General features: G+C 47.4%; 2 protein-coding genes across 2 annotated transcripts in view; both read right to left on the bottom strand.

Annotated features, from left to right (window-relative positions):
• The window catches only part of RARA (retinoic acid receptor alpha), a 44,546-nt gene extending 40,145 nt beyond the window's left edge, over nt 1-4,401 (bottom strand). The window contains exon 1 of the mRNA XM_032322489.1: nt 4,292-4,401. The gene's annotated coding sequence lies outside the window, so the exon portion shown is untranslated. The remainder of the gene's footprint in view (nt 1-4,291) is intronic.
• A 5,514-nt stretch (nt 4,402-9,915) lies between these two features.
• On the bottom strand, nt 9,916-25,210 carry CDC6 (cell division cycle 6). The gene is made up of 12 exons (XM_032322486.1): nt 22,299-25,210; nt 20,979-21,163; nt 19,097-19,378; nt 18,773-18,972; nt 18,134-18,309; nt 17,623-17,729; nt 17,039-17,178; nt 15,432-15,532; nt 14,217-14,281; nt 11,611-11,813; nt 10,613-10,753; nt 9,916-10,308 (listed from the first exon to the last, which is right to left on the bottom strand). The coding sequence occupies exons 2-12, from the start codon at nt 21,148-21,150 to the stop codon at nt 10,219-10,221; spliced, it is 1,677 nt and encodes a 558-aa protein (XP_032178377.1). The 5' UTR covers nt 21,151-21,163; nt 22,299-25,210; the 3' UTR covers nt 9,916-10,218.
• Between the last annotated feature and the right edge of the window lie 79 nt (nt 25,211-25,289).

Below are 25,289 nucleotides of genomic sequence, written 5' to 3'. Positions count from 1 at the left end.
GACTTGGAGGAGGGTTCACTTCTGACTGGAAGCCTGTGGTAATCTACCCCCTCTCCTGCCTGCTCCCCTCCTTTGTTGGGGGCATTGGCAAATAACCAGAAGGATCTAGGTGGGGCAGGATGGGGCCTCTGGAGACCCTGCAAAGCTGAATCCTAGTCCTTGGTCTGTCCTCAACTCATCCCAGGACTGTGGACAAATCCAGGCCCTCTCTGGGTCTCTAAGACGGAATGAGACCGGACGGCCCTTCCCTAAGGTGTCTCCAAGCCCAAGCTCATCAGCCTGTGAGCCTGTTTGGAAGACGCCCAGCACCTGGATTCACACCAGTGGCCACAGGCCACCTAAACAAACCCCAACATTGACCTCCTTCCAGCCTGGACACAGGCTCTCTCCACATGGTGGAGATTTATAAGCAAACCAAGCTGGGGCTTACCAGAGACCCTGCATAAACAAGCAGAGGGAAAGAGACCAGTAGGGGAGGGAGGCACAACCAGGTGCGGCAAGGGACCCTGATGGGAGAAAATCCGGCGCAAGGGGTCTGGGTTGGGGCCCCAGTGCAGCCCAATGACTGGCGGAGTGTCCTACGGTAAGTGACATCTCCCTGTGTAGGCCTGTTTGCCTCTGTTTGCCTCCCTGTGTAGGCCTCTGTAAGGGGGCGGGATTGTCTAGGTGGTCTCTAAAACCCCTTTGGGTTCTAAGTCTAGTAGGACAGAGATCCCCAAGAGGGGGGTCCCCAGGATTCCCCTACCCAGCCAGGCCCATCTACATGGGTCAGGACCCTCTCAGCAAGGCCCTGCCCCAGGCCAACGCGCCTCTCTGCCTTGTCTGCTGCCCCTCTGGCTCTTCCTCACTCCTCCGCCTGCCTGCTCACCCTCACCTTGGCCAGCCCCTCTGCTGCCCCGTGCTTTTCTGCACGTCCCTCCTGCCAGGGGACAGACCAACTAAAAATAGTCCCTGCAGCCTTTCTCGCCCACAGCTGCCCAAAGTGCAGGAAATGAGGGGGGCAGGGAGGCCCGTGGCCTGCTCTCCCCCCACAAACTCCCAGCTCCACACCAAGTCCAGCACTCCAGCCTGGGGCTCGTGCCAACTTGGCCATCTCAGGGGCATCCCACACCCCTTCCCTAGGGGGAGGCCTGCCCATAAGTGCCGACAATCCTAGAGCTGTCCCTGCCCTCCAAGAGGAGGAGAGAGGAGGCAAGCAGTCTAGAGGGAAACCTTCCCAATGTCTGACAAATCAGTGCCAACCACATTGTGGGCACCGCGAGGGCAGGGCCTGGCTCCGCTGACTGGTCTTTTGAGGGCAGAAGGAATTGGCATGGGGAAGTTTGTGCTGGTTTCCTTCATCTTGGCCCAGCTGGAGAGAAGACAAAATAGCGCCCCCAGCCTCAATTATGCTAATCCCCTGCTCCCCAAAATGTGTGGGTACAGAGGGGTTTCAATGGCCACCCCCAGATACCATGGGGGAAAAGAAGCTAAAAAGAAGAGCAGAAGATCTTGGCTGCCCACATGCAAAGATGGAAGCCTGGAGGCGAGAACCGGCTGTGCCTGCCAGGCAGGGCATGTGCTGCCCCCCAGCTGAGTCAGAGGCGAGAAGGGAGGAGCCGGGGTGCTGTGGCGCCCCCACCCCAGCCCACCTGGGATTCTTGATACCTCCCAGCCCAGGGAGAAGGCCCTCCCCACGCAGGAGGAAGGAAACCAGCTTAGCGACTCTCTGGAGGCCTGCAGGGCAGCCCTGCACCAGGAGGCAGGCGGGAAACCCAGGAGTCCTGGCTCCCAGCCCAGAGAGTGAGTGAGAGAAATACCTTGGAGGGGAGGAAACAGCCCACAGTGAGGCAGACACACAGTGCCCCCAGCAGCTGCCAGATGTGACCCGTAAGGGGGAACTGGCCAAAGGGGCTGGGTGGGGAAAGTGAACACATTTCCCAACAAGAGGAGAGAAGAAAGTGGGGTCATGGGGATGGGGGAGGGGGCAGGACAAGCCTGGCTCTCACCTGCTGTCCTCTCCTCCAGGTCACAGTCAGAGATAGTGACATGAGGGCCACCAAAGATCAAAGAGGTCCGGGGTTTCCCCTTCCCCTACTCTTCATTCCTAGCCTCCTCTGGCACCCTTTCCCCGGGGCCAAGCCAAGCCAGGAGTCCACGGGGCCCAAGGTGGTGCCTGGGATGCCCGGACAGTGCCAGGGGCAGCCCTTGTGCCATCCTCCCACTGGCTTCCCTCCCGCCTGCTCTCAGCCGTCACACAGATCTCAGCTGTCCAATCCGATTAGGGCCCCTGTCCAGTGAGCCGGACAAGGAGGCCACTGGGCAGGGGAGAGACAGGGACAAGGACGCTGAGCAGGGATGGCAGAAGGAAGGTGGAGACAGGGCTCAGGGGAGGTGTGGAGCCCCAGAGGAAGAAAAGCCTGGTGGAGAGCTCTGTCCTCTCTGACCACAGGCTCTCTGGTGACAGTTACCCCCTGCATTAGGGTAATTCCACAGCCCTGGGGGCAACGGCCTGCCTGGTTCTGCCTTCCCACAGATGGGCAAGGATGGGGGGAAGGAAAGCCAAGGCAGGGAGACTGACCTAGATTTAGGAAAAGAATCTTGTCTTAGAACCCCCACTGCCCCCTCATAACTACCATTTGCACCTAGCTGTCTGATACATTGTCTTACGGGGTCTTTAGAGAGGTGTCCCTATCAGGCCAGTGGGGCCTGCTACTGATCGCTGTGTTAAGTGTTTACAAATGAAGAAGCTAAGTCTGCTGTCTTCCTGGTGTTGGCCTCACTGAAATAAATTCTTTTCTTGTCTCACCAAAACAGCAAAAACAAGAAAACAAAAGAAAAGGGAGAGAAAGGAAGGAAGGAAGAAAGGGAGGAAAGATGAAAGAGAGAAAGAAAGAACAAACTAAGCCGTTAGTGTAAATCACACACCCGCTCACACTCAGAAGCTCTGCTTCCTGGGTCAAGAGCAGAATTAAGTCTGAAGTCACTCCCTTATCCACCCTTTCCTCCAAAACCAACCCTTAGGGGACCTGGGAAGTCATGGAGAAGAGCAAAGCACACCCCACACCTCAACGGAGTTACCAGATGGGGACAAGCCGCCCACTCCACCAGACACAGAGCTAGAGGGGTTCCCCCAAAGCGTGACCAGTCTTTCCTATCACTCTCTTCCTCAGTCAGCTACGCTCAGAGGCGATACACACATTCACACAGTTACTCAGACAAGTCATACGGCCCTCCTGCAAACCCACTAAACCAGAATGAGATGCCCTAGATCTTCAGAGAGCAGGCTTTGTCAGCCCCCGACTGGAGGGAAAAATCAGCCGCTGTAAACAGTGGGTGCCATTCAGCCCTTTCCCAGAGAGCCTGCAGGCGCGCAGGAGCTTGGGGGTAACACCAGGAGCCTGAGACTCTGGAAGGCAAGGCATCCAGGGAACTGGCACGGTGGGGTGGCCTCCCTGATCTGGTCTACACCCCCTTCCCCAGCCATCTGGGCTGAGCCTGTTCTGGCCTGGGCCACACTCTGGGACTTCTCCCCTTCCGTGCATACAGCCACCTTTTATGCAAAGCTTATAGATCTTAAAACCACATCGTCTAAACACACACACAAACACACACACACACACACACTGGGGTGAGGGGCTTGTCTTTGCAATAGGTGCTGAGGTCGTGGCAGGGATGGGGTTCTAAGCTGAAAGAACTTTCCCTAGAGGAACAGGTCACCAAAAACCACTCACAACCTCCACTACCCTCCAGCAAAGCCTTTAGCCCCCCAAGTGTAAGAGGAGCCTGGAAAGGGGCATTCGTTCCCCTACAAGGTGAGTACGGATCTGGGGGCAGGGGCGGGATGTGGGGGGTGCTTAAGTCCCGAGCTCTGGGGCACAGGAGACCAGGAGGAAGCGCCGGAGAAATCCCCCAGGGAGGCTCAGGTCCCTCTCCCGCTCCCTCCGCTACCGCCCCGACACTGCCAGTTCTCCCGTCGAGGTGAGGTGGGGGAAGGGGCATTAAGCAACGCTGCAAAGGAGGGTGCAAGGGCGTGGGGCCTGGGCAGACCTTCCCTCGACTTTCCATTCTTAGCCTCAGATCGGGCAGTGCCTGGGGGGAGTGCAGGAACGGCGCTGTGGGGCGCGGGGGCTCCGAGCTCTCAGACACCCCACTGTTCCCAGGCCCCCACCTCCCAGGACCACAGTGAGCAGTGGGGGAGGAGGGATGGGGAAAGCCTGAACTGGCGAGAGGGAAACGACCAGATCAGCAGCGGGAAAGCCCGGCGGAAGGCGGCCCAGGGGGAATCGGGAAGGGGTGTGCGCGGTCCTACCTGCTCAGGTGCGTGCTGGCAGGGGGGCGATGGGGTTCCCAGGAGAACCGGGGAAGCCCTCTCAGCTCGGTTCAGGATTCCCCCCTGCTTCTGGGTTAGGCTGCTGCAAGAAGCACGGGTTCCCGTTGGGTCCTAAAGCCCACTCACCAAACAGTAGGCTCTCCCCGCCCTCTTCCACCAGCCCTGACTGGGTCAGCGGGTGCAGAGCTGACTGATGGGGCAGAAGGAACTCACTGGGAGAAAGCCGGCGGTGTGAGTCACGGGCTGGGGACCAGAACAGTCCTCAGTCTCAAATACACAGCACGGGGAATGACTTTAGCCAAGGATAGGATAATATTTGACAGGAGGAAAAAGGCATTTCTTCCTGCCCATCCCCAGCGGATGATTTGGGCTTTGGTGCTGAAGATGGGGGTTAAGATTCCCTTAGCACTCTTGCTAAGCCACCTAGCCATTGAGAATTTGGGGGTAGAGGCATTCATTTTGGACAGGTGCTCGCTCCTGTCCGCCCCCTCATAGACATAGCCTGGTCTCTGGATCTCCCTCCCACTATTCCTAAATACCTAGGAGGCCACCCAGGGGAGGAGGAGGAGGAGGGGGATTCCCCCCACCCCCCAGCAAATAACAGGGCGGCAAAACATGGATAGCAGTTGAGACCGGTCGAGTTTCATACCCTGGCAGGGGTGTGTGTGGACCTGGGAGTGTGCCGAGGTGGGCAGACATGCACATACAGGTGAGAGTGTGAACAGGTAGAGCTGGGGGACCTTGAGTTACACCCATCACTAGAAAGAGCAATTGTCAGTGGAAGAAAAATTCAGAACCTAGGGATCAGCTAGGGCCCTAGTGCCGCTACCCAGCCGTGAATAGGATCCTGAAACTTTACCAGAGTGAATACGGTAAAGAAAGAGAATATTTTCCCAGGTACCATTTGGGGGTAAATCTAGGGGGTTAGGGGGCAGAGGGGCCTCTTAGCACAATTAGATCAACTTCAAGGCTACAGACCCAGTTTAGGATAGGTGAGCTTCTCAGCGGCTCCAAAGGAGGTACAGGGGTTTGGGTCTGGTGGGCCAGAGAAAGGTGGGTGGGAGGTGATGGGAGGTCTGCAGAGGGCTGGAGTGAGATTTTGCAAGGAGAGTTGCACAGATCTCCAGCAGCAGCAGAGCAGGGCAAGTGTCTTGGGGTGAAGGGCCAGGGGAAATCAGGGACTGATTCCCGAGGCCAGGGCGAAAGCATGGCCTCTTCCTAGAAGGGGAGAGGGCAGCTGCGTCGCATCTACCTCTTTCTCCATCTTTCAGGGAGAACTGAGGAAAGGAGCTAGACAGGAAGGATGGAGGCCCCAGGGTGGAGTCCATGGGGTGAGCTCAGGTCAAGCCTTTCTCCCTAACGTGCCTCAGTTCCCTCCCAGCTGTTAACCAGGGCTCTTGGTTCTTCCCAGGCAGTTAATGAGTGTTTACAAAAGAACTTGGAGATCCTCAGATCTCAGCTGGGCCGCCACTACAGTTGTAAAGCCCAATAAGGGCCCAGTGTTATTTGGAGAGGGGAGGAGTAGGCAACAGGGAAACAGACTACTCTCTTCAAACTGAGGATAAAACCGAGCTCACAGAGTAGCACAAGCTTCAGCTGCCACAGGATATCCTGGTGCCCAGGGATGGAGGTCACGCACCCCAGTACCTCCAACCACCACCAAGGGCCAGCCTCCAGCTAACTGCAGGCAGAACCCAGACTAGCAGCTGGTCTTCATTAATTCTGGCTTTTTTTCACCCCCCACGACGAACCCATGGCTTCTACAGGCCTAGGCTAGAGGGGGCTGCCCTAGCCCGACCTTGCAGCTGACTCGGGGGTGGGGGGGGTGGGGGGCACCAACCAAAGGCCAAGTTACCAGCTGAAAATAAAGTAGAAGCAAGATTCCCTTTCCCCATTGGGAGCAAGGAGAGAGGAAAGAAAGGAGTGTGGGGGTGAGAGGGTGGAGGTGGGGGAATTTAGGGCAAACAGCAGGCAGTGAAGTCAGCTGGATTGAGGCCCAGAAACCCCCACACCCTGGGGCCAAGTCTTACTCCAGCTTTGCTTTCAGCTTGAGTCTTGGCTAGGCCCCAAACTAGGGAAGGCCCTGGCTGCCCCTTTCCGCCTCCCTACCCCCACCCTTATTAAATACACATTTTATCTCTCAGCATCTTCATTATCTTAACTGAAGGAGACAAGCAGTGGATGGCGGCAGCGGAGAGCGTCGGGAGAGGGGGGCTGTGTGGGGAGCAGGCGCACCCTTGTTATAAAGTGCTGATCTGGCTCTTTCAGGCAGTGTGGGAAACAGAGGAGGGATCAAAGAGAGGGAGGCTGATTCAGAACTCAATTAGAGCTTTTTAAAAAAGGAGCTGGCTCTCTCCTTTAGCCAGTCTTCAGACAGCCTCTACCCAGGCCTCTTGCACCCAATTAGCTTCTACTGCCAGTGCCTTGGGGCTGGGGTTGAAAATCAAGGGAGGCCAGAGGGCACACCTTCTCCCCCTACAGATCGCACTTCTGAGTAGAGGGAGACCTGCACTGTTTGCAGCTTTCCAAGAGAATGTTATCAGAGGGCACTTTGCACTTTCAGGAGGAACCCGAGATCACAACTTTCCTCCAGAGTTGAAAGGTGGGACACCAAAGGCGTATTCCTCTCCAATCCCTTGCCAAGTAGAGACACAGCTTCTGGCCCATCCCCAGGAACACTAGGAACCTCCAGACAGGCCCCCATCTTCTGAGCCCGTAGGTAGGACTAGGACTCTCTCCCCAAACCCAAGGCTTCCTGGAAGCAACATGGAAGTTGCCTCAAGCAAAATGCCAAGACATCAGAAGGAACGATGGGTACCATGGGTACGCATCTGTGAGGCCAATAAACGCTCTGCAATGTGTCAAGACACATCTTGTAGGATGCAGCGTCCTTCCTTTACAGGCGCCCCGCTCCACCTCCGTGCAGAGACACCAGCAATGTGTGCCTCCGGAATAAAACCGACCTGGAGATGGAGGGAAAGGGACTGCCTTCCTCGGTTCATTTGTCCGTTCATTCAACATTGTTTACTGAATACCTCCCAGGTCCCGGACACTGTCCTAAGTGCTGGGGACAGACACAAATGTAAGTAACATCTCAAACTTGGCTCTTTCTTTTGGTCTCCGTCGGTAGTCAAGGCAACACCTCTCAATAGATATTTTTGAAAATCCCCAAGATGTAGCTCCATCTTCCCTTCCAGGTCTCATTGGTAGATCTTAAAAGGGCACTTAATAAAGGCAGGGAGCAATGGATTGGGGGGGCGGGTAGCAAATAGAACTCTGCCAACATTTTTGATCTCTGGGAAGCCTGGACCTCACACACTCTTGCCAGTTAGTTAACTAGCCACAGGCAAGTCTTCACTGAGCCAGAAATGTCAGTAGCAGCTCTGGGGTTGAAACTCACACCAAAATTTTACTGTGTCTATGTTCTTTCCATGGCAATACCGGCTAAAACTCTATGGAAGTTTCATCTGCTTCTTTCAAGAAAAATAAATCAAGATATAGACATATATCCCACCACCTTCAAGAGGAAGAAAGTGGGTCAGCATCTTTGCCTCTACTCTGTGTGAAAACCGGCTACAATCCTGGCAGAAACTAGTAACCACAAGCCCAGCCCATCCCTCTAAAAATCCCACTACCTTCCCATAGCTCTCAGCTTCAGTGAGAAAAGCCAGCAAGAAAAGGACTTTTCTTCCTCTTCTGTCTGCTCCCCGGCTGTCTGAATTACACTTAAGACTTCACTGACAAACATACATCAGCTTTTGCTCCCACAAGGGCAGCGGAAGCCAAGCAGGGACTCTAAGTCGGCTTCACGCATCATTGACAGAACCAACCCTGTTCCAATTGCTGAAGTCTTAAGAGCAGCAATGACCTAGAAATTGACAGTGGGGGGAGAACTGAAGGAAAGGAAACCAACAACCCAGTAGAGAGAAAACCCTATTTCCAAATACCAGGGGAAAGGGAGAGAAAAGAGGTAGAGGGGAAAGAAATTTGGCCCTTTCGAATCTGTAAATGCGATCTTGGCTCTGAGCCATGGAGGATACACATAGCAGCCCCACTGCGAGTCAAGCCATGTTCCTGACTCAAGCCCTACAGTTAAGAGGAAGGCGCCAAGCCTCAAACACAACGAGGTGGGGAGGCCGCTCCTTTCTGGGCAGGATCCTACTGTGGACACAGAACAGACAGCAGCTGCCCACAGTGTGGAAACAAACTGTAAAGCAGTCACGTCTCTTAAGGCTGCAGCATCCAATAAAATGTAATTTAAATCAAGCCCCGCATCTGTTCTCAATCCCATTCAGTCTCTGCTTTCCATCAGCCTTCGGACAATCTTTGCAATTATGCTTGTTAACCCTTGTAGCCCCAGACACTCTTGGGCTTCTAGGTATGGACTGTTTTCCACTCAAAAGTGACCCTCAGGGGGAGTGAGTGCTCTTAGTCAAGGTGACAGGGTGAGAACATTCAGACTCAGACCTTGGACTAGGCTGCAGACTCTGCTCTGCCACACCCACTGGAGGGTGGTGTCCATTTCAGAGGGCTCTCTCTGTGTGTCCTTCTATCCCATACCATCTGCTGCGGTCCAGATCACATTGCAAGCATACAGTGGGCAGCATGAATGAAACAGTGGCCAACAGATCATTTGTACAATATCAAGTTCCTAAACTCAAGACACATCAGAGAGGCCAGAGCTCAGGGAGCGGCACAGACTTGGCCACTGGCTCTCGGACATTTCCTATCACACATGGTTTGCACTCCAAGCATCTGCTTGAGTCCTAAAAGTATAGCTATCTCCCCAAAGGATCAGACTTAAGTTTTCTTCCACTTCCCTCAAAACTACCCCAACCCCACTGCCTGCACATTCAAGGCTGTTAGTGTTATAATGGTGCCCTCTGGTGTCCCCGCCACAAATTACCATTGAATGCCACTGGAAACCAAACCCAGAAAAGGGGAGACTTGAGTAGCCATATGGATTAATTTATCTATTAAGACTGGAAAAATCTGAGGTTTAGATGAAAAATCCAAACCCAAATGAAGGCATCTGGAAACAAGTGGCTTCATCTGAGGGCAGCTAAGACTGTGGGACAGTCTGGGGGAAATTTTCACATTGTTTGCTGAAAGTTTGAGCTCTCTTGAAATGTGCATGCTTATAAAGACAAAGAATGCAACTTGGAAATAAATATATTCACAGACCGTACAGTTACATTCCCTTTACCATCCCCACAACCTTTGGGAGTGCCCAAGAAACTCAGTGAGTCTTTAAAATGTCGCAATGTGGAAGTATGTGCAACATGAACACAGTATACTCCAAAAAAAAAGAAATTCTTTGATCAAAGTGTCCTCCAGATCTCCATGTAGACTTGCTTATTTCCCTGGAACGTCCTTTTTCATTCTTCTTACTCTAGCCCCAAAGTTCTATAAAACACACCAATGTCTGAAGAAACTAAGAGGTAAATGGTCCTCCATATAAGAGGCATAGTCCACCATATAAATCCTATATGCTGTAATACAAGCATACTGGTTAGAGACACACAAGATGTGGATGTAGTGAATATAATTAAAAAGAGTCTACTTGGTGGATTTTTAATGCATAAAAATAAGACCAAAAATTATTACTCTGTGTTAATAATATTCATCAACATACAGATTAAAATTTATCAGTTTCCCATTAAAAAAGGTCGTATTTCGGGGCACCTAGATAGCTCAGTCAGAAGAGCATGCAACTTTTGTTTGAGCCCCATGCTGGGTGTAGAGATTATTTAAGAGAAAATAAAATGAAAAAAATAAAAATTAAAAAAAAAAGGTCATATTAGTTTTCAGGCCTGAATGGATAAAGTACTAAAATGAAGATTCCAGAGCTCTCTAAATGCCAGTGGGATACTTCTGGGTAGCATATTAGTAGAAAAGAAAAGAATTTAAGGCAATCCAGTAGCTAAGATATTTCCAATTAAAGCTTTGTCTTTTAGAGCATGCTCTACTTCCTGCTCCTCAATCTTCAAAGACACCTGGAAAGAAGAGAAAAAGACTTTTCACGTGGAGAACTCACAAAAGCCAAGTTTGTATTATGTAAACTTCTATCATGTTGAACTTTCGTCCCAAGAGGCAAGCAAGTTAAATACTGCTTTTTCAATGGCCTGCAGAAAAGACCTCCTTCATTCCAGCCCCATCCTCAACAGATCTTGAACTCTATCTAACAAAAAACAAATTGTTGACCTAACTGTGGTCATGCTTAAATCTTTAACAAAAACAGATAAGCTCTCCAAAACAGGACAATTAAAAAAGCATTATCAAAGAGGCAGTTAGTTGTACCTTTGTGAAGCGGGTTTCCTTGTTCTTCTTTAATCCTAAAATGCCCCTGGCTTCCAAGAGCCCTGAAAGTGACAAACACTCTGACTGGTCCACAGCTGCCACCTGCTGTTTACGACAGACGTTACTATAGGCTTCATATAACTGGGAGAAACAAGGGAGAATACAAAAGTTGTTTAAAACTTCTATCTCTTGTAACCTTGTAGACTCTCTCTCTTTTTTTTTTTTTTTAAGATTTTATTTATTTATTTGACAGAGATTACAAGTAGGCAGAGAGGCAGGTTGGCCGGGGGGGCGGGGAGAGCAGGCTCCCCGCTGAGCAGACAGCCCAATGTGGGGGCTCGATCTTGGGACCCTGGGGTCATGACCTGAGCCAAAGGCCGAGGCTTTAACCCACCGAGCTACCCACATGCCCCAACCTTGTAGACTCTTAAAAATGTGAATTTGCATTTGTAAAAGTTATCTGAATACAACAATTTCCCCTCTTCTCAATAAAACCATTGAAGGATTCTGTAGATATTGCCAAAACCTAAGGCAGGAGAGGAGCTTTATGTATTTCACAGGGAGAGGTAGAAATGAAGGGGAGGAGATGAATAGAAAATTCTCAACCACAACCCAAGGGAAATAAAATCAGTTGCCTTTTATATGGGACTGGCATTTATTCTTACTGTTAAAAACCACTTTTAGGGGCGCCTGGGTGGCTCAGTGGGTTGAGCCGCTGCCTTCGGCTCGGGTCATGATCTCAGGGTCCTGGGATTGAGTCCTGCATCGGGCTCTCTGCTCAGCAGGGAGCCTGCTTCCCTCTCTCTCTCTGCCTGCCTCTCCGTCTACTTGTGATTTCTCTTTGTCAAAAAAAAAAAAAAAAAAAAAAAAACTAAAAAAAAAAAAACACTTTTAATTCCTATCAGCTGGAGCATAATAATAGGCCCTTTGGACAATATCTGCTCCACCAAGCATTCTTGTCTCCACCCCAGCTCCATCTGCTGGGATTCTCAACTCACCTTCCCCAGAGTGACCTCTTTGATTTTCAGCTGCCGGGTCAAGAGCAGCAAAGAGCAGACCAAGATCTTCTGCTGAAGAGGGAAGGAATCTTGTGTTCCTTCTTTGCTCAAACTCATTCTGTTACCATCAACTTCTGAGATGACTTGGGATATGTGAATAAGACCAACCTGCTTGGGAACCAGTGACTCAGAGGGTGATTTGCCTAAAAAGTAAATAAATCAGGCTTCATTAGATTTTTTTAAGTATTGTGTACATCAAGACAGATGATGCTAAGTCTTAGTGGAAGGCGATTCAAGCACGGTCGTGTGGTGCCAAAGCAGAGGTTCCACCTCTATAACTAGAAACCAAAGGATGGGAGACAGTGCTATCTATCTTCAGAAAGATGATGACTTGGAAAATAGGGCTATCCTTTTTCTGGGCAGAATGGTAGGCTATTTTGTCCTGTAGAATGCAATTTAATGTCAGAGAGACAAAATCCACCTCATGAAAGAAGGAGGACTAGACAGAGGACGACTGTATTCTGCCTTGGAAATTCTCAGTATCTTGAAGACGAAAAGTACAGAACCTTGAAGCAAAGAGGAGTGTTCCTGGTCATCAAGAAAGGAAAAAAAGTGAAATGAGTGACTAAGCGTGGACAGAAAAGTGAATCCTACATAAGTCCTCTAGATAGCTTCTCCAAATGACCTTTGAGGTTCGGTTCACTTGCCTAAGACATCCACAACAGAGCAACACTTGAGAAAATGTCACTGGATATCTTAGCAGATAGCACCATCTCAGAGGCCAGAGGCTGGGGAACTGCCAGCTAAGATGCCTAGGACTATGGCCTCATTGTTTGGAGATGCAGGAATTGCAAGACAGAGGAGGGATTTGCTCTGTAACAACTTTTGCCTCAATTACTTCCTCAGACCTTGAGCAGTTGCCCCAAAGCAATCTGCTTCTATTTCATTACCATAACCAGGATGCTGCAAAGAACTAATGGGAGTGGGAAAACTAGAGACCACTGACCACCAATCTTAAAGCTGAAAGGAATTTCCTTCTTGCTCCCTACCCAAAACAATCCCAACTAGTAATCATCTATTCAGCTTTTGTTTGAATATCTTCAAAGCTAGGGAACCTGCCTATGTGTCAAGGAAGCCCAGTTAGTGCTATGTATTAGAAAGTGCCATCCTGGGGTGCCTGGGTGGCTCGGTCAGTTAAGGGTCTACTCTTCATTTGGGCTCAGGGTTGTGAGATCAAGCCCTGAAGTGTGGAGCCTGCCTAAGATTCTCTCTCTCTTCCTCTGCTTCCCCCCACTGGTGGACTCCCTCTCTCCCCTTCTCTTAAAAAAAAAAAAAAAGTGTCTTCTTGTATTTAATTGAAGTCAGACTCCGTATAGCTTTCTAGAACCATCCAAATCTAATAACACATACCAGAGGTCAAAAGATAGGAATTAAGTTAGTCTAATAATTTATGCCAGAAACTTACAACTTCCTTTAGCTACGTGTGTGCCAGCTGCGCTCACAGGAACACTGACAACCCTAAATGTCACTGGTAGGAGAAACGGGAATAATCTGAAAAGTTAAAGAGAAACGAGTATCTCATCTTTACACTGGTATATATTACCTACCATCAGCCTAAGCAGTCAGTTTGGCTGCTTCTGAAATATTTTTATTAATTTTCTTTCAACAAATTGATAAGAAAGAAAAGAAAGGAAGGTAGAAAGAAAAGAAGAGAGAAAATGTTTTCTGTGGAACTGTAGTCCTAGAAACAATTTTGATAACTCTGAACCAGTGCAGGAGTGAAAGAGGAAAGAAACAATCAAATCAGACTGTCCTGTTTCTAAAGATTAACACTGGATATTAAATACTGAAAAGATATGTAGTTCATGGCCATTTTACATCTGCCATGACTAAGAGAACAAGGCTAACAGAAAGGAAAATCATTTTGTCTTTTTTTTTTTTAAGATTTTATTTATTTATCAGAGAGAGAGAGCGAGAGCGAGCACAGGCAGACAGAGTGGAAGGCAGAGTCAGAGGGAGAAGCAGATTCCCCACTGAGCAAGGAGCCCGATGTGGGACTCGATCCCAGGACGCCGGGATCATGACCTGAGCCGAAGGCAGCTGCTTAACCAACTGAGCCACCCAGGAGTCCCCATTTTGTCATTTTTTAACAGCTTACTATAGCAACATCATCTTCATACCTCCACCCTCCTGGACTTGGCTAAAGGCTTGAGATATCCCAAGTTGAACCGGATTCTTTCACTGTCTGACTCTTATTTACTTTCCTCTCACCTATTTCAAGACCTAAAGTGAACTCAGCGGAAGAACCCAGAGAGAAGCTGATCAAGCCTTACTGTCCACAATTTTCATTTTGAGAGCTTAGAAAGAAAACTTACTATGATCCAGCCTTTTATGTAACACCCTGGGGAACTTGTTTCCAGCCTGCATGGACTATAGGACAGAGAGGCCAGACCGAAATAAAGTAGATGAAAATGACAAAAAACACAGACATACAGAAAAAGGGTAAGTATGGATTTAACTACATTCATTTCGTCTTTCTACCTCTTTTCTCAGAAAAGTTAAGCTTCCAATTATAAAGGAAGACGGGAAAGTGATAAACTACTTACATTCAGACAGCGGTTTGAGGACAGTCTGGCTTTTGACATCCGACTCTACAATTTCAATAGCTCTCCTATAAAAAAAGTATTTCTAAAATTAATTTATGCTGGGCCAAACCAAACACCACACCAAACCACCAAGCTGAAAAAAGACACGTTTTATAATTTTAAAGCCCCCAAACAAAACTAGGTTATGTCTCAGCTAAAGGGGACTTGGTTGCCTTGAAACAATTCACAGACCTGGGAATCTGAGAAACTTTCAGTACTATATGGTTTCCTCTTATAGATGCCAAGTAGGTCATCATACATTAAGCCAATAATAACATTTTGAAGGAGGAAAAAAATGTCATGGACAGCAGAGAGGCTATGTGGGTGGGTGACTGCCTACAGAGAGAGCCAGTACCACCCATACACACTGGACCTAAAAGGGGAGTCCTCAGTTCTATATACATATGATATGTGTAGGCTAAACCACACCAGCCTACATGACCATTGCTCATAGCTACAGTCTTTACTCAAGTAGTTTGCTGACTAGGAGAAACTTTCAAACCCAGGATCATGCCGTCTAGCAATAGGAAGAGCTTCCTCTCCCACTGCTGTCTCCAAAGCACTTTGCCCACAGGAAGCCATAAGCCAGACCTGGATCTTTTGCATGGCAGTAGGGGGAGGTTGGACCAGCGGGCCAGCACAGCAAGTATCATTTTAATGGACCCAGTGTCCCTACTGGGAAGGAAGAGATTTCATCAGTCAGCACAGAGGCTTTCCCCAGCAGGAGGGGCAGAGGATGGGAAGGGGGAGAGAGAGGGCTGGAGTACAAGTGTGGGGGACCACCAACCGGAGGAAGGGGTGCTCACAAAAGCAAAGGAAGGAAAAAAAGTCTAAAGGCAAAGATGGTTCAGGTCCATAAATAAACCTGCTTGAGATCAGCTAATGGAAAAGTAAACTGGAGTCTTTTTTAATACAAATGTAATTAACCAATCTATAATCACCACAGGGAGTGCCAGCAACATCTCATTTGTTTCTCCCTCTGTAGGTAATGGACTGATAATGTTTCAGACATTAACACGGTGGAAATGCAGAGCTCCCCACTGAGAAACAAGTCCTCCTTTCTGAGTGTAAAAAGTGGCAGAATGCAGCCTCTTAAGCCACATTCACTTGAGTTACATGAGACAATTAACAGCATTTCTTTTTTTAATAAAAGCAGCCAACAGTGCCATAACTCACCTGCAAACATCTAGCGCCTTTCGAACATCTCCTGAAAGAGCAGAGACTTTTCGGGCACAGAACTGAATTGCAGCATTGTCCAGAACCTGAACTCCAGACACCTTTGGACAAGACATAGGAGATGACAGCATGAACTATAAGATTCCCCCTTTACTGTAATTCAGGTCCCAGACATAAATATTTTCACATTAAGTCTAAACTCGACTGGCCACTCTTTAGGGTCTAAGAGATGACTTTTCTGCTCATAAATAAATGGAAATTTCACACATTTAAACATTTTGTAGGCATGTGGTAGAGGCTCATGAATGGGGAAAAAAAGCAACCAGATATTAGCAAAACTAAACTAAAATCTATTTGGTCATTTTCCTTTTTTTAAAAAAGATTTTATTTATTTATTTGGTAGGTCACAAGTAGGCAGAGAGAGAGAGGAGGAAGCAGGCTCCCTGCTAAGCAGAGAGCCCGATGAGGGGCTTGAGCCCAGGACCCTGGGATCATGACCCGAGCTGAAGGCAGCGGCTTAAAACCACTGAGCCACCCAGGCAACCCTATTTGGTCATTTTCAAAAGAAAGCTTTTTCACGGGGCCTATTGTTACAGGCCATTATAAAAGTATTGAGGGGCACCTGGCTGGTGCAGTAAGAAGATTTTTTTTTTCTTTTTAGAGATTTATTTATTTATTTGACAGACAGAGATCACAAGTAGGCAGAGAGGCAGGCAGAGAGAGAGGAAGGGAAGCAGGCTCCCTGCTGAGCAGAGAGAGCCTGATCGGGGCTTGATCCCAACACCCTGGAAACATGACCTGAGCCGAAGGCAGACGTTTTAACCCACTAAGCCACCCAGGCACTCCGACCCTGCGACTCTTGATCTTGCAGTTGTGAGTTTGCACCCCACATTGGGTTTGAGATTACTAAAAATAAACTTAAATTAAAAAAAAAAAAGAAAAAAATTGAGTGATTCCTCTCTTTAAAAAAAGGAAAAAACAAACAAACAAAAAAAGATTTATTTATTTATTTGAGAGCACCTAGGTGTCAAAGGAGGTGGGCAGAGAGGAGCAGAGGGAGAGGGACAAGCCGACTCCTCGCTGAGTGCGGAGCCTGACACGGAGCTCTGTAGGGGGCTGGATCTCAAGGACCGAAGATGGTGACCTGAGCTGAAATCAAGAGTCAGAGGCTTAAACGATTGAGTCACCCAGGTGCCACCCTTCCCCTTTTAAAAGGAGGCTCCCTGTTCATTGTGGAACCCACCGTGGGGCTTGAACTCACAACTCTTGAGATCAACAGCCGAGCTGAAATTGAGTGGCGTACTCAATTTCAATTTCAAGTGGGTCAGTGACTGACCCACCCAGGTGCCCCTCTTCTCTTATTTTTACTCCAACCCTGAGGCATCCAATAAATGGAGCCTTGGATGGAAATTCATATAAAAATGTTCTCATGTTGGCCCACAGGATCTCCCTGCTGAGGGAAGCAATCAAAGCAAAGAAAAAAAAAATTTTTTTTTTTAGTAGGCTCTATGTCCAGTGTGGAGCCCAACGTGGAGCATGAACTGTTAGGTTTCCCCACCAGAGGTGATCCAAGGGACACATAATGTGGTACAATGGGTGGCACTTACCAGATCAAGCCGATCCTGCAAGATAGTGGCTATCTGGTTTTTGGTATAAGGTGGGAAGTTCAACAGCCGAGGTTTACATTTTTCTCTGGCTTGAAGCCTCGGCAGAATTCTGTCCGTGAGATCCAGGGTGTTAGCGATACCTGAGGAGAAGGTAAATACTATCAACCATCATGGTCAAATCATCTCAAAGGAAAATTAAACGCTTTGAAAGCTAAATACAATTTCCAGTTATAATCCCGCATTCCAACTGTGCTTCCCACTCACCACCCCACCCCCACACTTATTAGGTAAGATGTACGTAGTCATTCGAGAATGCTCTTTCCAAGTTAGGTTTAGAATTGTTCACTGATAAGCAGGACCAGACACTCCAAAAATCAACTGTCTCTGAAATGAAGTATTATCTCAATTCCATTCAGACTTAACAAAGTTGATTTTAGTTGAAAACTACTGTTATTTTATAATAACTTTTTTCATTTTGATAAGAAAGCAGAAAGTTGGCTTAAGATAAAATAGGTGATAAGTAAGATGAAGCGATTAAAAAAAGAATTCTTTAGACCCATCGACATTAGCAATGGAGCACTAACCAATCAGCACCAATCGAGAGTTGCTTAGCCATGGCCATTCGAAGAGTGTGTACAATACATCCTGCCCTTTGCTGTCTAGCTGATCCACCTCGTCCAGCACCAACACACTAAATATAAAGAGAAACAATTAGTATCTACGTTGACCTCCTTAACTCTCGCATCTGTTAGATCTGGGCCGACTCCAGGTCACATTCCTACAGCTGACACCAGTTTGAAGGTCATCATCTGTCCTCTCTGCAGTCACTGTTACAATGATACCCCCACCATGACACAGAAGTAATATACAGGTTTTTCAAGCAATTAGCCTAAGAACACTTTTTCCAACTTAAAATCAGAATGTGTATTTTTCCTCTCTTCTTTCCCTTTAAGCATATGAAACTATCTGTACAGTCAACACAGGAAATGTTCTTTTCTCATACAAACGGATACATTCAAGAGACTAGAATGTGAGTTTGTGGGCAGCAGACCTTGCAGATTTTCACAGAATAACATGCAGCGAAGCACTACTTACATCATGGGGGCCTTCTCTGCAGTCATATGGTATTCTAGTTTCTTCATCATGTCCTTCCCAGCTGGCCTGGATACTTCTTCCTGACATATCTCCTGAGCAATAGCTGGGAATACAGCCTGGGCACTCCTCAAGGACATGCAATTCAGCATGATAGTTTTAAAGCCTTTCAGTTCCTTCTAGAAAAATGCAAACATGAGAGATATTTTGCCTTCAAATAAAGGTTTTGTTTTTTGGGGTTTTTTTTTTAAGATTTTATTTATTTATTTGACAGAGAGAGATCACAAGTAGGCAGAGGCAGGCAGAGAGGAGGAAGCAGGCTCCTCGTCGAGCAGAGAGCCCAATGTGGGGCTCGATCCCAGGACCCTGGGGTCATGACCTGCGCTGAAGGCAGAGGCTTTAACCCACTGAGCCACCCAGGTGCCCCCAGATAAAGGTTTGATGGAACCTGAAGTGTCTTTGAGGAGTTAACAGCATATAAGAGAATAAGCTCTATTTTCATTTAGAAAGATTTGGACAAAGAAACTAAAAACATCTTATTTGAGGGGAGACTTCAATCCCCTAAGCACATCCACCTTTCTTAACCCTTCATAACCAAGTGTCATTTTAGCAAGAGCAGCATATTTCAGACTCTCAGTGTACCTTAAGGTCTTGCAGAATTCGGCTTAAGCAGGCAGTTTTTCCAGTTCCAGGAGCACCAGAAAGATAAAGACTTCCAGCTTTTTTCCCACAGATGTGCTCCCTCAGGAAATTCCTGATGACATTCATCTCCTTTTCCCTGGAAGGCAGCCGATCCGGGACAGCTGTATTCAGGACCAGCTTTGCTTGCTGGTAGCAAGTGCCTGTATCAGATGTGAAAGGACAATTAGATACAACAGAGGTGACCGAGAAGATCCACTGGGTTTCATCTGGAGTCACCAGCCTTGTTTTCAAGGCTGCATTAATGGTTGCCATATAAGAACGAACCTTCTTGCTTGAACAGTCTCACACATGCAGATTCTTTCTCCAGTGGACATCTCTGCTCAGAATTTGTTGTGATCTCTTGATCTTTTCTGCCTGACGAACGGATTTTGTTTTGGTGAGCTCTGGTTTGTTCCTTTTTGCTAGGAGACTTCATTGTCAGCTGATTGTCAAATACCAATCTGCGCCCCTTAGGTGAACGGGAGCAAGGGGGGCCATTCTCTTTCTTGCCTTGCTTTGGTGGAGAACAGGGTGGTAAATGGGGAGTGTTGCACAGATTGTCATCACCTGAAATACATTAAAATCAAAACATGGTAATTCAGAGTAGAGGACAGTAAAAGGACTTGCAAAGATCTCTGCTTTTCCCAGAAAGAAGCAAGTTTCTTCGTCTCTTCCTTCTTTTATTTATTTGAAAGAAAGAACACAGAGGGGAGAAGGAGAGGGAGAAGCAGCCATGTGGGGCTCAATACTAGGAGCCTGGGATCATGACCTGAGCAGAGGGCAGACTTTTAACTGACTGAGGCACCCAGGTCCCTCAAGAGGCAAATTTCTATAGTTAAAACCACCAAAACAGAAGGCCTCTCCTCAAGAAGCAAACATTGGCCACCAGATGGCACCACTGAATCTTACAACTATTTGGGAGAAAGCAAAGGTTTTTTTTTTTTTAATTTTAAAAATTTTTTTTTATTTTTTAAAAGATTTTATTTATTTATTTGACAGACAGAGATCACAAGTAGGCAGAGAGGCAGGCAGAGAGAGAGGAGGAAGCAGGTTCCCCACTGAGCAGAGAGCCTGATGCGGGGCTGGATCCCAGGACCCTGAGATCATGACCTGAGCTGAAGGCAGAGGCTTTAACCCACTGAGCCACCCAGGCGCCCCAGCAAAGGGGTTTTTAGTGGGATAAAAATTCTAAGATTGTTCTAAGAGTGTTTTTCTCAATCTTGGACCAAATAATTCTTATTGGAGGCTGTCCTGTCCATTGTAAAATGTTTGGCAGGACACCTGGCCTTTATCCATTATGCCAGTAGCACTCCCTCAGTTGTGACAACCAAAAATGTCTCTGGTACTGCCACATCACCCTTCATTAAAAACGAATGATCTGGGCACCTGGGTGGCTCAGCTGGTTAAGCATCTGCCTTTAGCTCAGGTCATGATCCCAGGTCCTAGGATTGAGTCCCCACTGAGCTCCCTGCTCAGGGGACAGTCTGCTTCTCCCTCTGTCCCTCACCCCTGCTTATTATTATTCTTTCTCTCTCTCGTAAAAATAAATAAAATCTTTAAAAACAAAAACAAATGATCTAAAGCAAAAAAGGATTACCAACCAGTGATTTTTTTTTTTTAAGGATTTTATTTATTTACTTGACAGACAGAAAGATCATAAGTAGGCAGAGAGGCAGGCCTCAAGAGAGGGTGAAGCAGGCTCCCTGCTGAGCAGAGAGCCCAATGCGGGGCTCAATCCCAGGACCCCGAGATCATGACCTGAGCTGAAGGCAGAGGCTTAACCCACTGAGCCACCCAGGCGCCCCTACCAACCAGTGTTCTAAAACAAGAATATCACCTGCTTCTCTTAATTTCACCACTAACGAGGTGAAAGCTTCAAAATACTAGATAGCTAACTGCAAAGTCACAATACTGACAACTAAGTTCAAAATTAAGGAACTGAACACCAGAACTGTAAAGCAATTCAGAAGGTAATCTCAACAAGTCGCTTAACTCTGAAGTTCAGTAAATGAACACAGCAATCATTCTGAAAATAACCAAGGTGAACAAAGTGGTCTTAAATGAACTTAGGAAGCTGCTTCAAAGGACGAGGCATCTTATTTTTGAGGAAAGAGAGGTCAATATCTACAAGTCAAAAAGTTGTTCATATATACAATGGATATCTTACCGAGACGTTTTCTGGGGCTTAGAGGCAGAATTTTTACAGAATGGCGTGTGGCCTGGAGACTGGTCAGTTCTAGTTTAGTGTCTCCAGAGATTTTAGCTTTGTCCAATGTCCGAGACACCTTCTTTTTTGGAAAACTGATTGTAGCCTGTGACTGGGATCGGGTTTGAGGCATGATGGCAACACGGCTGGGTACAAAAGAGAGAACAGGACAGCCAGTCAATATCTAAGAGGACAGAAAAATAGCGAACAAGGAATTTATACCAATGATCAACATTTCATAAATAAATTATAAACATATTTTAGCATTCAGTTCTGCTTCACAGCCAAATCTGAGCAATAATAACAAACACTTGTCTACCTACTATGTGGATGACTGTTGTTATAAGCATTTTCTTTTATTCTTTTTTTTTTTTTTTAAGGAGTCTCTGCACTGAACGTGGGGCTCGAACTCACGACCCCAAGATCATGAGTGGCACACTCTACCAAATGATTCAGGCCCGCGCCCCTTAGGCACTGAATCATTTAAGTTTTAAGACAACCCTGGAAGTTGGCACTCTTACTATCCTTACTTTACTGATGAGAAAACTCAAGAGGCACAGAGACCCAAAGTCATAGCAAACCAGGTTTTCTGGCTCCAGAGCTCAAGTTCTTAACCACTTGAGTGATGCAATAAGTTTAATAAAAGTTTAATAAAAGTTTAAAAATCTTTTTAAATGCAGTAAGTTTAATAAAAGTTTTAAAATATTTTTTAAAAATATTTTATTTATTTATTTGACAGAGAGATCACAAGTAGGCAGAGAGAGAGAGGAGGAAGCAGGCTCCCCGCTGAGCGGAAAGCCCGATGTGGGGCTGATCCCAGGACCCTGGGATCATGACCTGAGCTGAAGGCAGAAGCTTTAACCCACTGAGCCATCCAGGCGCCCCTAATAAGTTTATCTTAACAGATTTCTACAGTACTTCTAATTCCCTCACTCCAGGCACGGGGTGTGTCTTTATCACCAGCTTAGCCCAGCACCCGGCCACATTTACAGTCTTCCCTCCGCCTGGCACTCGGTCCCCACCCCACACCCTCTCAACCCCACCCAGGAACATCTCCCTCCTACAACATTCAGCCCCTTTATTCCACGCACGACTGCCAGCCTATTCCTTTCCCTTACCCCGACCTCAGACCTCCCGCGATCTGAGCTCTTCCCTCACTTCACCTCGAACCTCAAGGGAGGCTGCGGCCCTAGCCATCGCCCCTCTCCCAACTCCGCTGCCTTCCAGACCCTAAGCCTCCCTAAGCAATCATCTGCTTTCCACCCCACAAGGCAGAGTCACCTCAGTGCCTGCTCTTCCTCACGTCTCTCGCACAGGGCTTCAGGGATTCTTCAGTCAAGCTCCCGAAAAAACTACACACCAGCAGCAGTAAAGCCAAACCGCGCTCGCGCCAAATCTGCAAAGCCTCAGCTTTACTACCTCCCGCCAAAGGCCGACCAGGCTTCTGATTGGCTGTCGCTACAGCACTGCGCGCCTTGGCCACCGCCCCCTCCTTCGCGTCCAATCCAGTCGGAAGGACCACAACCAATAAGAGAGCCCCAGGTCTCCGAGCCCTTGTGAAACCACGCCCACCGAGTAAGAGGGAGTCTACATCCGGGGCCCCACGGAAAGACGCAAGGTTGCAGTGGGAGCGATTCTGGGTAAAGCGAACGAGGATCACCGCAAAGGGCAGTGGGAGATGTAGTCTCAGCTGCACGCAACTCTGTTTCCACGCCCTTCTTTCCATTGAGGGGGCGGAGGTGTGGTTGCCTTTTTTGGCCGAACGTATCCATTTGTATTACCCTAATGGGATACGTATTAAGTGAGCTACCATATAACACCTATCATTTGGGAGGCGGTTCTGGGTGCCGGGCAGAATATTAGGCATTATTTACCTAATGTTCAAGCCTGCAAAACACAAAGCCAGCGTGAAGAGGGTTAGAGGTCTCAGCAACTTCCTGGCGGTGGGGAGCCTAGGACCCAGATTTCCTAATACCCAATTTTTTTTGTCAAGTTCTACACATAAATACACTACCCTTGATCACAGTAGCTCCCTGATTTGTGTTTCAAACGTAAGAAATAGGGGCAGGTCTTTGCTTTTGTTAAAAATAAAAATAATATTCTGTGCACCTTATCATTAATTCCATTAATCCACACATTGTGGGGAGTTGAGAGAATTATGGCCTCTTAATTTTAAAACCTTGTTTTATGGCTAAACACTAGGGTTTCAGGGCCAGGGAAGACTGCTATAGAAGAAGAGGCAAGCTGAGCTTTTAATGAAAAATATAAATTAGAACGGTAATTTACAGGCCAGCCTCCAAAGCTAATAACCTAGCTAAGCCTCAGGTTCCCTCGAAGGCCAAAATCCAATTCTAGGGGATGGCAAGCATTTATCTTTCATCCTTCAGTTTCAAATGAAATAGAACAATGAAGCTGAGAAACAGGAAAACAATGCTATTACAATCACCAGTTAATTGTAGCTAGTTCATACAGGAGCAAATACTGAGTGTTCAAGTGTTATGCCAGGCACAGAGCTCAAGTATTCTACTTATTCCACCTCATTCTCACAAGCACTGAATTAAGTTGGTATTATCATTTTGCAAATGAGGAAACTGAAATAGAGGGGTTGACTAAATTTGCCCAAGGTCACACAACCAGCAAGTGGAAGAGCTGGCATTTGAACTTGGGAAGTCTGACAGCAGCTCAAACACTTGACCACTTTAAACATAGGTGGAAGTATTAGACAGACACAGGTCCTAAATAGGAAGCCTTCTGTACACTTCTAAATAGGAAGAGATAGGGGCTCCTGCCTGGCTCAGTCAGAAGAGCATCCGACTCTTGATCTTGGGGTTGTGTGTTTGAGCATCATATGGAGTATAGAGATCACTTAAATAAGTAAAGCTTTAAAAATAAATAAATAGGAAGAGACATTAAGGGAACACATTTTGGGAAGGTTCTCTTGGAGCTGAAATCTGCAGTAGAGATCAGCATTCACAGTCGTGAATGGGAAGAATGTTCCCAGAGAATGGAGGTTTTTAGACCAGATGACATTTCTGAGCTCTTAATAGAGCAACAGAACCCAGGAAGCAATCTTTACTGTTCATGTATTTTGATAATCTGGGCACCTAAAAACCATCCTTAATAACTTGAAGTGGTAACATGTGTCCAGCCAGCTTTTAAGGGATAGTGGTGAAAACCTCCCTTGGTTACAGTGGGCTAGAGGAAGCCCAGGAAGCAATGAGTACTTAGTATTCATCCTGGAGCCTATGAAAGAAAACACTCACCAGAAGAAAAGGACCGGTCCAAGGTAAGCCTACAGGATTAGATGACCACTGTGGAAGCAGGCAGAGAATCACAGGAGGTCTGGATTGAAGGGTGGCTACCAGGTTACCTACACAATGCTCTCCCTTTCTGATACTACAGGAACACGCTGCACATGACACCGGACTGTCTTGCTTCTTGGCCTCTGTCCTTGCTGTTCCCTCTGTCTGGAATGCCACACTCCATCCACCTTCCCTGGCTAACTGCCATTAAGCCTTTTAATAACCTACATAGGTTTCTCTTGGTGGCTGTCCTAAAGTGTTCTACTAGACTCTCAGCTCCTTGGAGGCAAAGACCAGTCCTATTCATCTTCAAATAACAGATGCTTGGGGCACAGAGTGAATTTGGCAATAAATGCTTGCTGCAGGAATGGAGAGGACATCCCTGCCAAATGAATTTCCACCTTTCCCATGAACACTTTGTGGTTGGATAGCATATAGTCTTTTAAATCTCACACCCCTAAACCTAGGAGTGGAAAATGAATTTGATGACGTGTAAAAGCGATCCAGACTGGGCTCCAATGATGTCAGATGTGAAGCGTTTCTCTGTAGTTATCCTCTGGGGTGGTTAGGATCCTGAGGCTGACATTTTAGTTCTCTTACCTCTGTCTGCAGAGTAACAGGAAGTCAGAGACAGGCCCCATCCTTGTAGCGAGTCACAGTTTGTGGCTGTGCTGGGCCAGGAAATACTTAAAACAGGAACATTCACAGTAAGCAGCTGTGTCTCAGTAATAATGAGACTAGTGTCCTTATCACCTGCTAACTGATACACAGTATCATGAGGGAAGGAATCAAATCACAATGGAAGGGCCTGTCCAATATACTTTTGTGTATGTGTGCACACATGCATGCACACACACACACATGAATAGCAGTATCACCCCAACAGGACAGAGAAACCTTACAGGTTTAGGAAATTGAGGGTCATTCAGGCAAGCTCCTTTTGAGGGCTAAAGTCACAGGAGGAACAATT

Source organism: Mustela erminea, chromosome 18, assembly GCF_009829155.1.
Source record: "Mustela erminea isolate mMusErm1 chromosome 18, mMusErm1.Pri, whole genome shotgun sequence".
NCBI lineage: Eukaryota > Metazoa > Chordata > Mammalia > Carnivora > Mustelidae > Mustela > Mustela erminea.
Note: the sequence above shows the minus strand (reverse complement) of the source record. Positions and strands in the feature narration are given on the sequence as shown.

Bases quoted from the DNA above. Each gene is read 5' to 3' on its own strand.
- CDC6 (XM_032322486.1), bottom strand. From the start codon at position 21,150: ATGCCTCAAACCCGATCCCAGTCACAGGCTACAATCAGTTTTCCAAAA. The intron at 15,533-17,038 runs GTAAGTGCCACC...TCTTGTCCAAAG, and splicing joins TGCAGGATCGGCTTGATCTG to GTGTCTGGAGTTCAGGTTCT. The intron at 10,754-11,610 runs GTGAGTTGAGAA...TGTTTCTCCCAG, and splicing joins AAGAGGTCACTCTGGGGAAG to TTATATGAAGCCTATAGTAA.